Here is a 16,152-nt window from a genome sequence, read left to right on the forward strand (position 1 = left end):
TGGGCTCCAGCTCCAGTAGCGGCCAAATGGCATGCTCCTCGCCGAAGGTTAGTAAGCCCTTCCTAGAACCCGGAGCCGACCCGGAATGATTAATCTAATTTGGTCTAATTCTTTTCAGAGATTTCCTAAAACTCCCCGGGCACCGGGGTTTTAGGCTTCTTCCTAGAAAGCCGCCTGGAGGCCGCCATTTGGGAACCCTTTTCGGAATTCGGTAGCCATTTTCTGCGGTAAAGTTGGCGATCCCGCCAATCGTGGGATCTGTCGATCTCCCTCGCGCCAGGATCAATCAATCAGCGGCGCATGCGATTCGATTTCCGGCGCACGGGGTCCCGCGGGAAGCCGCCATACTGCTAGGCCCTTGCGAATCACGCAGTCGCAGTCAGGCCGGGTGCAGGCTATAATTTTCTGCATCGACACCCGCGCCACGGCGTCCAGTCCTCGTCGCAGGTCGCTCCTCGCAGAGGCATGCAGATAATTGCAATTTGCTACCGTTTGGAGTGCCCCGTTCGCTCTCGCGGCGACTCGAGTGATGCAGCGGCCGATCTTGACGTGACCGCAACGGCTACTGTTGGGGAGGAAGCAGGGCGGCGAATTGGCTTCATCCCTTCCCTGGCGAGCCGAACGCGAACCAATCAACAACTCTTCGCAAGCAAAGTGAATGCCAAGCCGTGCCGTGCCGTGCCGCAAAAGTAAGCCGTCATCTCCAAGGCGCGCACGGCGCAGAGTACGGCTGGGAGGGACGGGTGCCGAGGATACTTACCGGCCGTAACCCACACACACACACATTGCGCGGCGCGTTCGCTGGTTTCGGAGTAAATTTCTCCCTGGACCCTCGGTCACGCAACCTCGCGGGGTTAGAATGTCGGCGGACCCCGGAGTCGGGCATTCTCACAATTCCCGCCCTCGAGCGATATCGATCGTCCGTGTGCGAGAGGAGAAGAAGGTCAAACGAAATCGGCCACGGCGGTGAAGATCGTGCGTGTCGCAAACAGCGATCCGGGCCCAGCGCAATCGTCACCCTCGGCCAATGTGTCGATTCCCGGGCCTTTTCTACTACTGAGGATCTGCGTGATGATCGTGGCTGCGCGCACTGTCAATGTTTGCCTCTCTGACATATTTCGGATCACGCGGCCCGGAGTGGCGGGCGCACACACACCAAATTTAAATGTTCTTCTTGTGCCGAAAAAAAACGGCACTTTTCGGGGGCGCAAGGATGCTGCGCGGTCACACACGAACTGCGTTGATTGGCGGCAACCCCCCCAACTGGTGGCGGTGTGGCCTTCGGCGGGGACGGTGGACGCTGAGTACGCATAACTGGTGCGCATGCTTGACTCGCCTCGCATCCGATACGGAGCAGCGGCAGCGACAGCGGCAGTAGTAATTGGCAGCGCTCAATTATCGGTGCAATTGGAAGCGAATAATTATGCTAATAAGACGTTGTGAAATATCAGGCGGCCCGGGCAAAACATGTTCCGTGAGTCAGTCAGGTCCGCCCGTCGGTCGAGTCGGTCGGTTTGTTGGCCGATCGAGTTTTATTTGTGGCCACTTGATCTTTTTGCTGCTACTCGAAAGGATGCCCTTGTGCGTTCCGGAATCAATCCGAATGGCACGCTCGGATGGTAATCCGCAGACTCCGCGGACAATGTTTCAACCACGGCTCTCTCTCGGTCGGGCAACTAATCAGCAGTATAAGTTAATAAATATCGATTTTATGTCCCGGAGTTTCGGGGCGCCCTCTAGAAGTCTTATTTGAATATCTCCAACCAATAAAGGCTCTGGCTAAGGTCTGGTCTGGAGCCAATCCTTCGCATTGCACATTGTGGTTACAAGTTGCAGAATTAAGCACTCCGCTCGCCACGAAAACCCATCCGAGCTAGCCATGGAGCAAATTAGCTGACAGATTTATGACAGCGCCGACTCAGTGTGCCTCGCCAATGTTCGTCATAAAAATGGGCCTTCCGAAAATCAATCCGTGGCCAACCGAATCAAATGGCCACATCGAACTGAATATTTTGTGCTGCTAAACGGCCCATAGTGCACCTGTTTTGGGGGGGGGGGCGAAGGGAACTGGCGCCCTCTAACTGAGCGCCACCAAGCTCCTCACCATAAGTCACCCACCGGGACGGGAGCTCTGACGTGCAATCGACCAGCCGTCCAGTCCGGTCCATAAAAACGGGCTCGGACTCGGGGCCCCAATAAAACGGTAATTTATTTGTTGGCTTTCCGTCGAATCATCATCACGGTGCAGTCCGGTGGGAATGCAGCTCGTAAACGTGGCTCGCCCTTGCTACAAGGTAGTGGCCACCGCGAGAGAGAGCGCGTGTGGGAGGGAGTGTTGGCACTTCAGAATGTTCGAAGCACACATCAAATATGACTTATGGCCACTAAAACTTAGCGTTTAAAGAGCTTAAAGTGGGTTCCCGGTGGGTTTTCTGCCCGCACGATCCGGCGTTCCGGCGTCCCGAAGTGACGCCAGCCTCGTTAAAGATCGAACAAAGTCGAATACTTTGTGCCCGTGTGTACACCGAAATTCAATTCCTTTTTCTGCTCCTTCCAGGGCAGAGACTCCGGTCGTCCTGTGGGTTCCAGTCGCCGGACGAGGTACACGTTTATGGTTATGATATTCAATCAATGGATCCGACTGAGATTGTTCAATCTTGAATGTTGACCATAAATATCTGCGACTCAGAGACTAAGTTCCTGACGCAGTCTGGGCCCCAAAAACAGGCTTCCCGGATCTGCTTCCCCATGGTGTTAACTTCGGGTCTAGAAGTGGTCAGTGGACTGATCAAGGCCTTCGTTTGAAATCAATCGAAAGTGACAGCATCGGGGAACGGACCCCGGGACGGCTTTTGGGAGGATCTTCGCCCAGCATCGGGCGGCGGCGACTAGAAGGTATTCCCGGAATTCCATCCCGGAGAGACGTGAGAACGCGCCAAGAATGGCTGCGCCGCGTGAATTGTGAAGATCAGGCCCACGTCATCGGAACCGTGGCCGGTAAACTAGTCACTCAATATGTTAATTCGATCCTAGCTTCTGAATTGCCAGCGGAAGGTCCCAAGGGGCACTCCCCGCGGGGAGCCTGATCCCTGGCCAGGCCGTTTAAGGAGGTAGTCAAGTATAGGGAAATTTTAATTAAAGTTCCCCGGTGCCGGGCCTACAGGAACTCCCGCTGCGCCGAGGCAACCGAGGCAACCGAGGCCATTCGCTCGCTCCTTTCACCCCGAACGTGGCTTCTGGCGGCTTTCGGCTACCGCGTGATGGCCCAGAGGACCCAGCACGATCTCTTGGACCTGCTCTCCGGTCCAAAGCTTAACACCTTGTGGCCTCATTTCTCGTTCTCGCCCGACCAACCGGAGCGCCGCCATCTAAGTCTTGTTCACCCGCGGTGGGGGGTGCGGAGTGTTATGGGGCTTCGCCACGATCCAATAACGACACACAATGAACAATGATGCAGGTTTTTTGTGTGTATCCGGAGCATCGATTTGTCCGGCAGGATCGAGAAGAGAGGTGCTGGCCGAGTTGGAGACCGCGCGCGGGAGCATCCTAACGGAGCTTGTTCATGCACCGGTGGTCACCCGGTAGGATCCCGGACACGGGGGCCCTTTCGCGCATCACGGCACACCGATCCCCGGAGGTTTTGGGCCCGGTTTCTGATGTGTCACGATGGGGTGTGCCGAAATTGGCCCGGAGCGAGGTCAGAGGCACGAATCGTAAGACAGCTGCGGCTCACCCGCGGTGTTTGGAATGCTGGAATGTGATGAGTTGAGAGCCCTGAAGCGGATTCGACACACCCGATCCGAATCGAAGAATCGAACGGAATCATAAGGTACCCTGACCCTAGCTGTCATCGGCGGGCCACTGCGCTGCAAAGTGCGAACGAGTGCGACAAGGGGAAGACATATGCGCCGCGCACAAGTGACATAATAATCAGCAGTAATTATCAACCTCCTTCTGCCAGCGTCCGCGTTCGCCCGCCGCCGTGTGAAGGTGGCCATGTCATTTCCAGCTCCGAGTAACCATCAAAGTCTTCGCGGTGGACACAGGCGCTCGGACATTAGATGCGACACCCGAGATAGCGTTCGCTTGCGGACAGCCCGCGGTTGACGGAGGTCGGCAAACAAATTGCCTTGTTGATGTCATGTCACCAGCCCAAGTAGCGGCCAGCCGGCCAGCCAGCTAGCGATTCGATCGAATAATCCCGAGAGTCGTCAACGGGCGAACCAGTTCGTGGTGGCGCCCGGAGGGCACGAAAAACGCCGGCTCCGGCCACTGAAACTGACCTTCTAATTAAGCCAACCGGTAGGTAGGTAGCTGGGTAGGTGCGCGCAGTCCTAGAAACGGTGGACGGGTAATTGGTGAGCTAATTGATGGACAATTTAAAATTTCAAATTATTTTGCTCAGTCCCGGGCAGGCAGCCGCGGACGTCTCCGGGGACCACCTCATCCGGGGCTTTAATTGTGGTCCGCGGACCACAGTGTTTTCGGTGGCGGAGGGCCCGCTCTCTATCTCTCTGTCTCTCTGATTGGCTTGGTCCGGTCCGGTTGGCGCAACTTTAAATCGGTTGTCGCTCAAGGGCCCGAAAACGGAGCCGGAGGATGCTGGTGCTGCTGCTGGTGGCACGGAAGCGCATGGTTTGCGCCTAGCTCGGCTCGCGTTACTACTCGCGTTAGGTGCGCCCGGTGCGCACACGCTAAGCATATGAAATTGAGCCCATGAGTTGCGCAACGATGCGCAGTGAAAGGGTGAAAAGGGCCACGCGTGTAACGCGCGGAGAGCCCACGGCATCCGGTGGGGGACGTAATAGGTAGGGTTACCGGTTTGCTGTGAAGCTTTTATGGCAGTTTTATGGCACACCGACGAGATGACGGTGTGAGCAGCATGCTGAAGAAGTGATCTAGTAAGCCTCGAAGGATCGAAGGAACGCATTAATAAGTATTTACCTTAGTCTCTTGGTCCATTTCTTCACTCCATAGCTTCGTGGCGAAGTATCGGAAATTGCTACTTCGCGGAGTCTGCGTCGAAAACCGCGCGGAGATAAATCAATCGGAAGCGATCCGCGGCGGCGCGCTGACGCGCATCCGATCACGACCCGCCGATCCCGATTGAGACGTGTTCCTGCCCGGCGCGCTTGGACTATGCGATTATGTTGGCCATTTATCATCGCACTCGCAGCCGAAAAACCTCGCGAAACCCGCGCGCAACCCGCGATAAGAGTTATGGCTTTGTTTGCACTGATTGAAACATTCGATGCCTTTCGCACCGGACCCGAGATCTGCCGGCGCCGTTCGACTTTTTACACTCGATAATTGATTTCGTGGCGCTATGGTTTATGCTGCTGCCGGAGTTCGCTCTCTTCTAGGAATCCGGTTCGGCCGCCGCAGGCTGCACGAGTAAGGCTCTCGGCGGCGCCATCCGGCTCGCGGGTTGAAAGCTGGCAATTGGCGGCTGTTGATTAAAATTTGAAAAGTTGCACCGATCACCCGGGTATCTCACTGGTGTGCCAATCGGATGCGTAATTATAGCAATTATCGGCCGCACGAGCTGCACGTGTCGACCGTTCGACGTTGTGTATTGACGTACTAATAAAGGATTAGTTTTAAGGCTCGTTTTTTGTTATGAAACCCCCAGCAAACCCCCTTGGCAGAACTGGTTTTCGAGCGTTGTTTTTTAGTGCACACAAACCTGCACGGTGTACGGTGGTAAAAGTTCGCCACAATCTGCGACCTCGAGTTCGAGGCGAATTTTCCGGTGGCGTGCTTCCGGCACAGGTGCTGTTGATTTATCGTTTCCTTCGCTGCAATTACTGCTACTCGCAGTAATGCACCTTCCTGCGTGGTAATCGTGATAAGCGACGAGCGCCCAGAGTTTCCAGAAGCATTCGTGGCTTCGTTTTCGGGATTCGAACTCGAAGAACTCGTGCTCCGGAGGTCCCATTTGCTGCGAATCTTGCCGGTTCGATCGATCCTAGCCAAAGGCGGTTTGCCGAGATCTCTCGGCGTATTTGAATCGCTTGCATTCGGAACGATTATCGGTACCGATCGGCACATCGCGGAAGCTCTCGCCTCGGACTAGTTCTTCCAATCCCGGGACCCGTTGGGGCGTAATGTTGATTTATGCGGAAATCACTTCTCCTGCCAAAATTACCATCCGAACCGAGGGTCCGCTACCGAGACCGCCTCGGGGTCGCGAGCGACTTCAAAGGGCTCTGCCCAGATCCAGCGACCCGATTAGGGACCAAATTGTGTGCCATTTTTCACTCCTGGCTCCGACACCGAAGTGCGCGCGCGCGAGGATGTGACTTATGAGATACTGGGCCGCTGCGTAGGTCCTCGAAATGCGTCCTCTTAAAGAAAAGGCTCTTAAAGACCTTTCTTGATGTTTCCCACATCGTGCCCACTTCCCATTCGCACCCTCGTGTTACGTGTGACTTTCGGTCGGTCGATCGTCAAGGACTCGAAGGATCATCTACCTGCGCCGTGTTGTGCGAGATCATCGTTTCCGATACCATTAACTTTATGCCTTCCTTCGCTGGGTTCGCCCCGTAGAAAAGGGATGCGACCCGAAGGAATGGGGTACCACACACCACACCAGGGTGCCATCAACGGCGCAGCGGAGTTCGGAAACGGATTGCTGACGATAAAAATCGATCAAGCAATTACCGAGCTCCCGCTGGGGTTCTAACTTCTGTTCCTCTGCCGCCGTCGCCGTCGGGGTTATCTGGGCTGGGCATAGTTTTGTTTATTTGAAAAGGAAACACCCGATCGTCCGGGTGATCGTCTTCGTAAAAATAAAGAACATTACGATAATTGAAACACAAAACAACGGAACCCAGAGAAAGGTACCGGATACCGCGGCCCAGGAGGAGGTCTAAATGTGTTTCTTGTATTTTCTCTCTCTCTCACCATCACAACGGTGCATGAAATCGGGAAGCGGAAATTAAACGGAGCATTTTTCACCTGTTTTGATTGATAAGGGTCGCGACTCAAGGTGCATCGCCGAGTTCTGTCGTTCGATTCGTTGATCGGAACCATCACACGGCGACGGGGAATTAGGTAATTGCTGGGCTAGGATCCAATGAACATTTCGGGCTACGGCCGATCGATAATGTGTTGCGACTAAAATTAAAGGCAAAATAGTTGAACAATGCTTCGACCGGGCAAGAGTCATAATTGGCCTCGGGGCTCGAAGCACAAACCCCGAAATAATTTAAGACACAAGCCAAGAAAAGACGCAAGGCGCTTAAACCTTTTTTGTTGTTCATGAAGAAAGAAAATGGCAAACGTGTCGTGTGAACCGAACAACGAACAAAACTTTTCCGGTTCAATTGCCGGGCTTTCCAAAACGGGGCAAACAAATCCGCCTGGGCCTGAGGCTAATAACAGATGTTTAATGAGGGCGATCCTGGGCAAAAATGGTTACATAACAGCACCGCAAAGGGTTCAGAGAACTTCATCCACTCGACGCCAATCTCGACGCTTTCGGAGAAAAACGCACCCTTCGAACCTCCGCCCCGGGAAAGGTCATTGGTCCGGTAGATTGGCCACGGTGCGTGCACGATTTTGGTGGACCAGCATCGAAAAGTGCACAAGATGCACGAGAGCAAGGTCCTCGGCCTCGCCATGATCTCCCCACCGTCATCAGGCGGGATGCCCGGGATCAGGGATAATTATCTAACGGAGGCCCGGGCTGCAACGCAACGCGCGACATGCAACCGCGTTGACGCTCATGTTGGCCCCGTGGATGGGTTAACATGCAAACGCAGCCTCTCGAAAGCGAGAAGCGATATTAGACGAACAACCGTTTTTTTCTGAGTCACACTTTTACGCACGAATCGGAGGACACACTGCAGCATAATTGACCTCCGAAGTCCGAGGCCCCACGATAGCCCCAACATAGTATTATGATAATCGTGCGAAACTCTCAAATCAACGTTTTACTTTCCTTCTTCTTCGCCTTCCCGTTGGGCTTGCGGCCTTTTCGGGGGGCCACACCGTCGTTAATCGAAGATGACAAGCTTGTGTCCGAAGATCAGTGAAGGTTCGTTGTTTGATGCCTCACGCTGCTTTTCGAGGGCTGTTTAATTTAATCTATTTCCATTGAATTATCCCTCTAGCCGAGGGTGCCGATCTACGACGTGAGGTGCGGCGCATGACGAGAGATGGGGACCGAGAGACGCAAGCAGATGGAGAATATCAAATTTCACGGTCTCGGATCTCGGAAAAGGCGCCCCGCGGCGCTCTTCGCCCAGTGCGTTCCCCCGTCGCCGTAAATTCGCATGAAGCGTTAAGATTAAGATTTTTTCCCTGACTCGGATTCGGTAGCGCGCGATCGCTTTTTGGACCCGAACAGAATTCCTAGATCGGACGGCGCGGCAGTGTCGTTGGTCTATTCTGGGACGTCAATCAGGCCCATCCCAAAAGGGTTGTGGAGCAACAGTGGCAGCAGCAGCAGCAGGTCAGCTAATTTGAATTCCACATCGACGATCCATTCTTTTATTGTGAGCATTGGCCGTTCAAAGTCACACCGGCGAAAGGTTAATTTTATTGGCCGTAGGAGATAGGCCGGAGGTAGATTTAGGGCGTTTTCTGTAATAAATTCGTCGCTAAACTTTGGCGTTCTAATCTACCAGGCTGTTGAATAAGTTTTGTGGTTAGGCCTGGAAACAGATGAAAGTCGCTAAGGGAGGTGCTTTCGTATCCCAAAAGGCTGATGCCAACAACTTCTTGGCCGATTTCTGGAGACGAACTGCTTTCGGAGCCGAAGAACCACCACTTTTTGGCCTTTTGTTTTGATTCAGGATCATGGCGATAGACCCAAGTTACACTATCCAATGAGATGTCAAAGGCTTCTTTTATGATTGATGCAATGGAAATCAATGGAAAATAGGACGCAGCTCATCTTCCGGAAAACACAATCGGTAGGACTGTTCAAAACCGTCCACAAACCGAGCTGATTCAGCATAATTGACGCAACTGCACGCGCAAACACATCGATGTTTGTGCGCCGTGGCTAAGCAAAACCATAAAACGTAGTTCCCCGATGACGCCGCAAACGGCCCACAATCACCTTGGGGCATACTTTCCCAAAAATAATTACCCAACAAATGGAGCGCTTCTATTTACCTCGTTTTCGTCATTCGGCACCTAATATTTGGTGACAAAACAAGGTTCCCCACAGTCGTTGGAGGCGGTCGCACAATGGCGGTCGATTGTTTCGGTGGCCGCACCGGAGACGGGTACCTTACCACCACCGCCCACCCAGTGCCCGGATCTCATCACAATTTCTGCCAGTACACAGAGTTGAACGTTCTCATAATGACTGGCCACCCCTTTCTGCCGTGGCCACAGGGCTTTGAAATGCGATTGTGAAATTTTCTAGACACATGGATGCGCTTTTTGTTCTCCAACAAGCCTCTAATCTGTGAGGCGCAACGCGCTCTTAACAGTTGCGGTGGTGGCCGGATGATTGCCGTCGTCGTCAACCTCACACACAGTCAGTGATCCGTGTTTGGCATTATCATCAACAGTTTGGCCTAATGATAGACTGGGCGCCGGGGCGATTTCCGACCGAATGCACGCAAATCCGTTCGACTCTGACTCTGTGCGCGAGCATTGTCAGCGACGCAACGGCCGCGCAAGCGCAAGGTACCAATTTTCTGCGCTAAACGAACGATTAACCGGATGCCGCGTTTTGTTCGAGCGAACGAATGCGAAAACACCACCGGATGAGGAGACATTGTCTGGCTGTGGTCACCGATCGAAAACGCACTGAAAAGCGCACCTGAGAACGATGAGCTGATCAGTTTGAAAGGAAGTTGACATCTTGTTAAATGTAGGCTTGCTGCGATCATGGAAACGCAATAGTCAAATAGTTGGCTCTGGTCTATCCTTGGGTAAAGTAACCTCAAAGTTTAAACCCCAAAATTACGCGGCCACAAAGGGAAAGTGGGTCCCTCAGAAAAAACGGGCAGCCAAAGCCCAAATACTCCTAGCTAATTAATGGCCATGCAAACCGTTCGTGTTTGCATGTTGATCATGCTTTTCGGGAAAGCTTCCGTTACTATGGCGGCTACGGCGGAAAAAAACCCGTGGCCACCGAAACGGACCCAACCGCCGCCGCCGCCGGGAGCGAAACCGTATCGAACAAATAATAATAAACCCAATGATACCTACCTTTATAATTTCGATCGTCACGAACGCCAAACTGCGCCCACAGAAAAGGTTCGTCGTTTTTAATATTTCGGTTTATGTTGTTACAGACAAAGCTTTTAACTAACGAAAGGTGGTCGTATTGAAGGCCACAAATTATTTAGTAACCTTTTAGAAACATTAGCTCTCGATGTCAATGCCCTGAGCACATTCCACAAACGCTACGCAGCATCTGCAGCGTACGGCGAGGACCACCGGGGATGATTAATTAAATTAACCACCGGCATACAGACCGCGTCACGTGCAAATCTTCATTGTGACCCCGGCCCAACGAACCCCAGTAAAAGAACGGTGATGGTGTAAAAAATATGTTATGTCACTACCAGGACGAGGACTTTATGCTGGTGCTAATCGGTAGGTGCGAAGCAAAATAACTCACCGTCGATGATCCGGAACGTTGACCGAGAGAGCGGGCGTTATTCCCTCGTTTCCCTCGTCAAGTAGCGCAATCCCCAGGGCCCCAGGTTGAACGCGTTCGGTGTTTAATAAAATTAAACTTGTAAAAATCAATCCTTCACACCTCCGGCAACCAACCGGCTCAGCTTTCAGCGTGTCAGCTCGCATTCGGAATCAGTGCCATCAAAGTGCGCGGGTCAACCACGTAGTCGAAGGGTGTAAAAGAAATTTCCTTCGTGGCAAATGGCGTGCGAAGCTGTGCCTTCGAGAATGACATGGTTTAACCTTCGCACTTTTTTCAAACCTTCTTATTTATTGCCTCTTAGGCGGAGCAAAGTTCTTCGGGTCAGTTAGTTAATGTAATAAAAGAGATTAATAATCAGGCTAACAATAGTAATTAGTAAAAGCAAAAATAAGTTTAGCTACCGAACAGTTAAATAATATAATGATAATAATTATTGATTTTTGTGATAGAGATAGTTGAATAATTGAGCTGTGGAATGATTTTTGATTAAATAAAGTTGTTCGAAATCATTATTTAAGGTCATACAAACTTTTGTCACATACTGTAACTGAATTTTTGAATTGAACAGAGCCATCTATTGGGAGAGAATGAAATCAATCTGGTTGCTCTTTGAGAATCGACAGCCGCGTTTCTCACGGACAGAGGGCGCCACCAGCGTTTACTGGCACGCAATGTTGCGAAGCATAATCTTAGCTTTGAACGCAATCGATTACGTAGCTTACACTGCTGGTCAAAAGTATTCATACCAAAATATTCCTGTAGCAATTTTTTACAGCTCGCATTTCATACTTTTCAGGCATGTTCAAACGCTCTCAGACGTAATTTGCCGACTAAAACATTCGTTTTAAGTTGAAATCCTTTGACAGATGTCAAGCATAATGAGGAGCACCAAATCTGTGTACACAATCTTATTTTCGACTTTTAAACCTAGCATTTATGGAGAAGAAATGCTGATGCAGCTCGAATTTGCTGACTGTTTGGATTTCGCTGGGTGCTTAGGCCGGTCTAACGTAATTATGAATTTTGCTCAGCGCCGATCGATGAATCACCGTTTCTCTGGCAATGACTAAACATTTCGGTCAATGTTGTTTTGCTGGTACACCTCAATTCTTTTCGCGGAAGCACAACCAGTGACCGGTTGTGCCATGTTAGCAAGCTGTAAGCCTGACACAAAACACAACGTAGTGGGCCCCGGGACACACCGGGAAATCCCTCTTCCGTTTAGCCGCCTGTCACTAGTTACGTGTGCCAGTGACCACGATCATGCTTTGAACAGAGAACGGTCGTCTTACGATTGGAATTCCACACCGATCGTATCACCTGGCGGGCTTGTCAACGGGCACCCGAATTCGAACAAGATGAGAACTTTCGATAGTGCTACGTCCGAGGCGCGTCACTATCTTCATCGCGCGCCCGGAGTCACCCCTGGGGAACAGGGTTTCCGATGCTTGATGGACAATTGACAATACGTTCTCAACAATTGCAGCGATATCTTATCAGTGCGCCCGCCGATACGTTGCTCAGAATAATCGGACCACACCCTATAAATATCTAGTTCTGGGCCGTGGAATGGCATAGTACTTTGTGCACCACCAGAAACATTCCAGACCAGAGAGTGAAACCAACCGGAGATAGATATGCAGCATTTCGTTGTCTTTGCGGCCCTAGTGGCCGCGGCGAGCGCTCAGGTGAGTTCTCGTATTCAACCTCGCTGGAGTTTTAGCTGCGGTTTAATTTGCTGATTCGCTCCGACAGTTATGCACAACGCCCGGCAAACTGGTGCCGAATCCGATGAACTGCAAGGAGTTTTTCATGTGCCGTTCGGGCCGCACCATCCTGTTCTCGTGCCCGGACAATACGCTGTTCAATCCGCGCACGCTGGCCTGCGACATGACCAACCGGGTGCACTGCGAGTGGGGCAACCTTCCGGCCAACGTCATCAACTCCGCCATCAAGGCAAACCCATCGCGGATCGAGCACACCGTGACGGCCTGCATTAACCAACCGATCGCGATGCTGTTGCCGAATGTGCAGGATTGCCAGCAGTTCTACCAATGTTCCGGCACCGGGGCCATCGCTTTCCAGTGTCCTCACGGAACGAACTTCGATGCGTGGCGTAAAACGTGCCTCGAGCACGGGGATGCCATTTGCGGAACGGTCAGCCAGCCGAACCCACCGTTTGTTCCGCCAGTCGTAGTACCTCCGGTGGTTATGCCCCCGTTCGTCCCCCCGGTCGTGCTCCCTCCGACGCTCCCCGTTGTGCCACCACCAACCAACAACCAGAACAATCTGCAGATGCTATGCCGCGGAAAGCCCCTCGGAGCCATGGTCCGCAATCCTTCGAACTGTCGGGAATTTGTCCGATGCATCGGCTCCAGCCAGCTGCGGCTGATGGAGTGTCCGGTCGGTACGTCTTTCGACAATGTGCGCAACGTGTGCGATTGGTCCCAGAATGTCAAGTGTTAAGCCGCGGCATAATTCAAGTAGCACCCCCGGTGTTGGTCCCTTACCCTCCCCGAAAATAAAGGTTTAAAAATTTGAAGCACCATTAAACCAAGAACAAAAGGAAAACCATTTTTCGTTTTATTTCGCTACCGTCGGACTATTACAAAATGAGTCTTTTCTTTCGCTTACTGGTTCGATCGTCGTCAATAAGCAATTGGCCGGCGGCTAACCGGAGTGGAGTCGATTTAATGTGCTACGCTGGAAGGGAAAGGTACCTCGACTCAATCCTCCTCGTTCTAATCCTGGCAAACAACATTTAAAATGGAAACGAATCGGTAACATTAAGCATCGGCGATCCTGACGGTTCCTGACCTGACTCGGAAATGCTAAAATAAATAAATCTGGTAATCTAGTAACATCTTTGGCATCGCTCTCTCTCTCTCTCGCTCGCTTTGTGGTTAGCAAAAACGGGTCACTAGGTGTAAAATCTTCCTTTCCTAAACGCGCCCTTTCAGGTCCGTGTCCATCCATGTAATTCTCGGGGTTTGCGAGTATAAAACAGCTACGGTTCGGTACGGATATTCTGAGTGCGCTCGGTTAACGGACTTCGCGTAGCTATTCGGTTACAAAAAACAACTATTTTCGGCCGGCCGGACCACAAAGCTTCGCGCCAAGCATAACACCAACACACACGACGTACGACGATGAATATGAAGATCGAAAAAGGTCTGGTGCATAGTTTTGGAGTGCTCGGTTTTGATCGGTATTTTAAGGGTACGAATACGAATTCTTTAATGCTGTTGCTTTTTGCTTTTTTTATATAATATTGGTTTATAAAGACGCACTTCCGCCAGTGCGTCCGCTAACATCTTGGACGTTCCGAGTTGTGTGTGTCTGGCTTCTTTTTGCTACACCGAACCGTCGAAACCGTTAGATTGATTGAGTTACGTTACTTTTATTGAGAACATCGAAATAGTTTAGAGTTTTCATAAAACTTTTACTTGCTGTTAGACTTTTAGATCGAACGACACACACGACACATTTGCTATTCTATGCTGCGTTTATGCTGCGCTGCGCGGTCCGATTATAAAAAACGGGGGGAACACGATGATAGTTAATAAAGTCTGTAAACTCCCGTGGTCCTATTGTTCCCAAAACTGCCCCCCGCTTGTATCTCCGGAACTATGCTTTTATGCTGCTGCCCGCGCTCTCTCTCTCGCTCTCTCTGTGCTAAGCAAATGCAATCCGTGGCCTGGGTCCGACTTCGTACGCCCAACGTTGGCCATTACTGGGAGAATTCACTGCACCGAAGACGACGACGACGACCGGGGATGAAACAGTAAAATGGTAGAAGTAAGTAGAAGCCACACAAAACGCATTCGCATTCGGTTGGTTGCCTTCTCGGTGCCCGGGGCCTTCAACAGACAGACCAGACCGAATCGTACAGACGAAACATTTACTTTTCAGCAAGCAACCAAGCGAACGAAAGAATGTTTGCCGTTTTCCCCGGGAAAAGAATGGCGTGAAAATTGCCCGGAGTCCACGCGTTGATGAAAGATTGGCCCAATCGGGGTGCAACGGAGTGCCCATTATCAAAAGATGTTTCCTTTTTGGGAAGAAGATAGAGAGATAGAGTTCATCGGAAGAAAGCGAATCGAGCGAGGGTTTTGAAAAGGGTGCAAATCGGAGGGTTAAAGGTGCACGAAATGTTGGGCTAAGCACACACACACACACACACAAAAACACGGGTGCCGTGGTAAAGGAGCGTAACCGAACACACATTCCTGGTCCGCAGTGCAGCACGTTCAACGCAAAATCGGTGCCACCCCCCACGCAAAAGGCAATCCCATTTGCGCCGTTCGATTGTTCTTACTTGATTGCAGTCACTTGGCTCCACTTTATCACACCTTTTGCGTGCCATTTGGCACTGAGGGGCAACGGCCCAACGCGCCACTCAAGCAAAATATCAAAAATGCTTTCGGAAAACGGAAGAGAATTGGAAAATATTTCCTCAGGACACGAGACGAGACGCGGGCCGCCAAATTGGTGCCGAGGGAACCGTCGTTACGTGGCGCAAAAAAGGACAATCATTCGGCTTCGGTGGAAGTGTGCTGCATAATGCCCGGGAGCCGAGATGATGGAGGCGCCTGGTGGCGTAGCGCTTCTTGAAATCGATCCACAATCTCCATGCTGGGAAACGGGTTGACAGACCCGGATTGGAGGACCTCTGGTCTAGTCTTCATTACAAACGCGCGCGCACGACCGAGTGACTGAAATTGAATTAAAATTAGCAAAAGAATAAAAAAAAGTGACTTCGAAAGGAAGTGGAAAATCGGAAACCTTTTTCGGTTGCTCCAGAGGGAAAAATTGGGAGTTCCTGAGGGGGGGGCCACTTTACTTCATATTCGGCTCGGAGCAGCACTTTACGGGCACTAAATTCATAAAGGCCAATAATTCGACAATGGGACTCGGTCTTCAAGATGGCCTCAGTCCCCGGTCCTGCCGTCAGTTAATGTGATTAAAGCTGCAAAGTGGTTGGCTTTAGGAAGCGAAAATGAATTAGAACGAGTAATGGAAACCTCCCGGCGGGTGACATTCCCTTTCGTCCTTCGACCGGAATGCGACCGGCGTATCCACATTCCAGTGACGCGTGGAGAGTTCGGGAGAGGTGCAATTATTGAGAGGTGATAATTGAGACGATTGCCGGGCTCTTGCGCCTCGTATGTGTGGATTGTGCCCATCAACCGACGCGAGGCCAACAACCAAAGAATGGGAGCAAACAATGCTGAGCGCTGAGCCGGGTGATGGATTACACTCACCTTGCCCCCGGGCCAACCACACACAACACTTCACTTCAAGGGTGCCATTTATCCAGTTGATTGCCAGCGGAAATGAAGAACGCACGTGTGGAGGGCGCGCGCCTGTGCGTTCCTTCGCTTCCTCGTGTGGCCGTTAGCTTCGGGGGACGGTCGTAATCGTAATTATACGCTTCCTATTCGCGGCCGACCGTGAGTGATGATGGCAGACACACACACACACACGGCACATTTGGTTAATTATTCTTTGTTTACGTC

General features: G+C 51.6%; 1 protein-coding gene across 1 annotated transcript; it reads left to right on the forward strand.

The window, feature by feature from the left end:
* Window positions 1-12,261: 12,261 nt before the first annotated feature.
* On the forward strand, window positions 12,262-13,099 carry LOC128278104 (peritrophin-48-like). The gene is made up of 2 exons (XM_053016768.1): window positions 12,262-12,321; window positions 12,389-13,099. The coding sequence occupies exons 1-2, from the start codon at window positions 12,271-12,273 to the stop codon at window positions 13,097-13,099; spliced, it is 762 nt and encodes a 253-aa protein (XP_052872728.1). The 5' UTR covers window positions 12,262-12,270.
* The last annotated feature ends 3,053 nt before the right edge of the window (window positions 13,100-16,152 follow it).

Source organism: Anopheles cruzii, chromosome 2 (genome assembly GCF_943734635.1).
Source record: "Anopheles cruzii chromosome 2, idAnoCruzAS_RS32_06, whole genome shotgun sequence".
In the NCBI taxonomy this organism is placed as follows: Eukaryota; Metazoa; Arthropoda; class Insecta; order Diptera; family Culicidae; genus Anopheles; species Anopheles cruzii.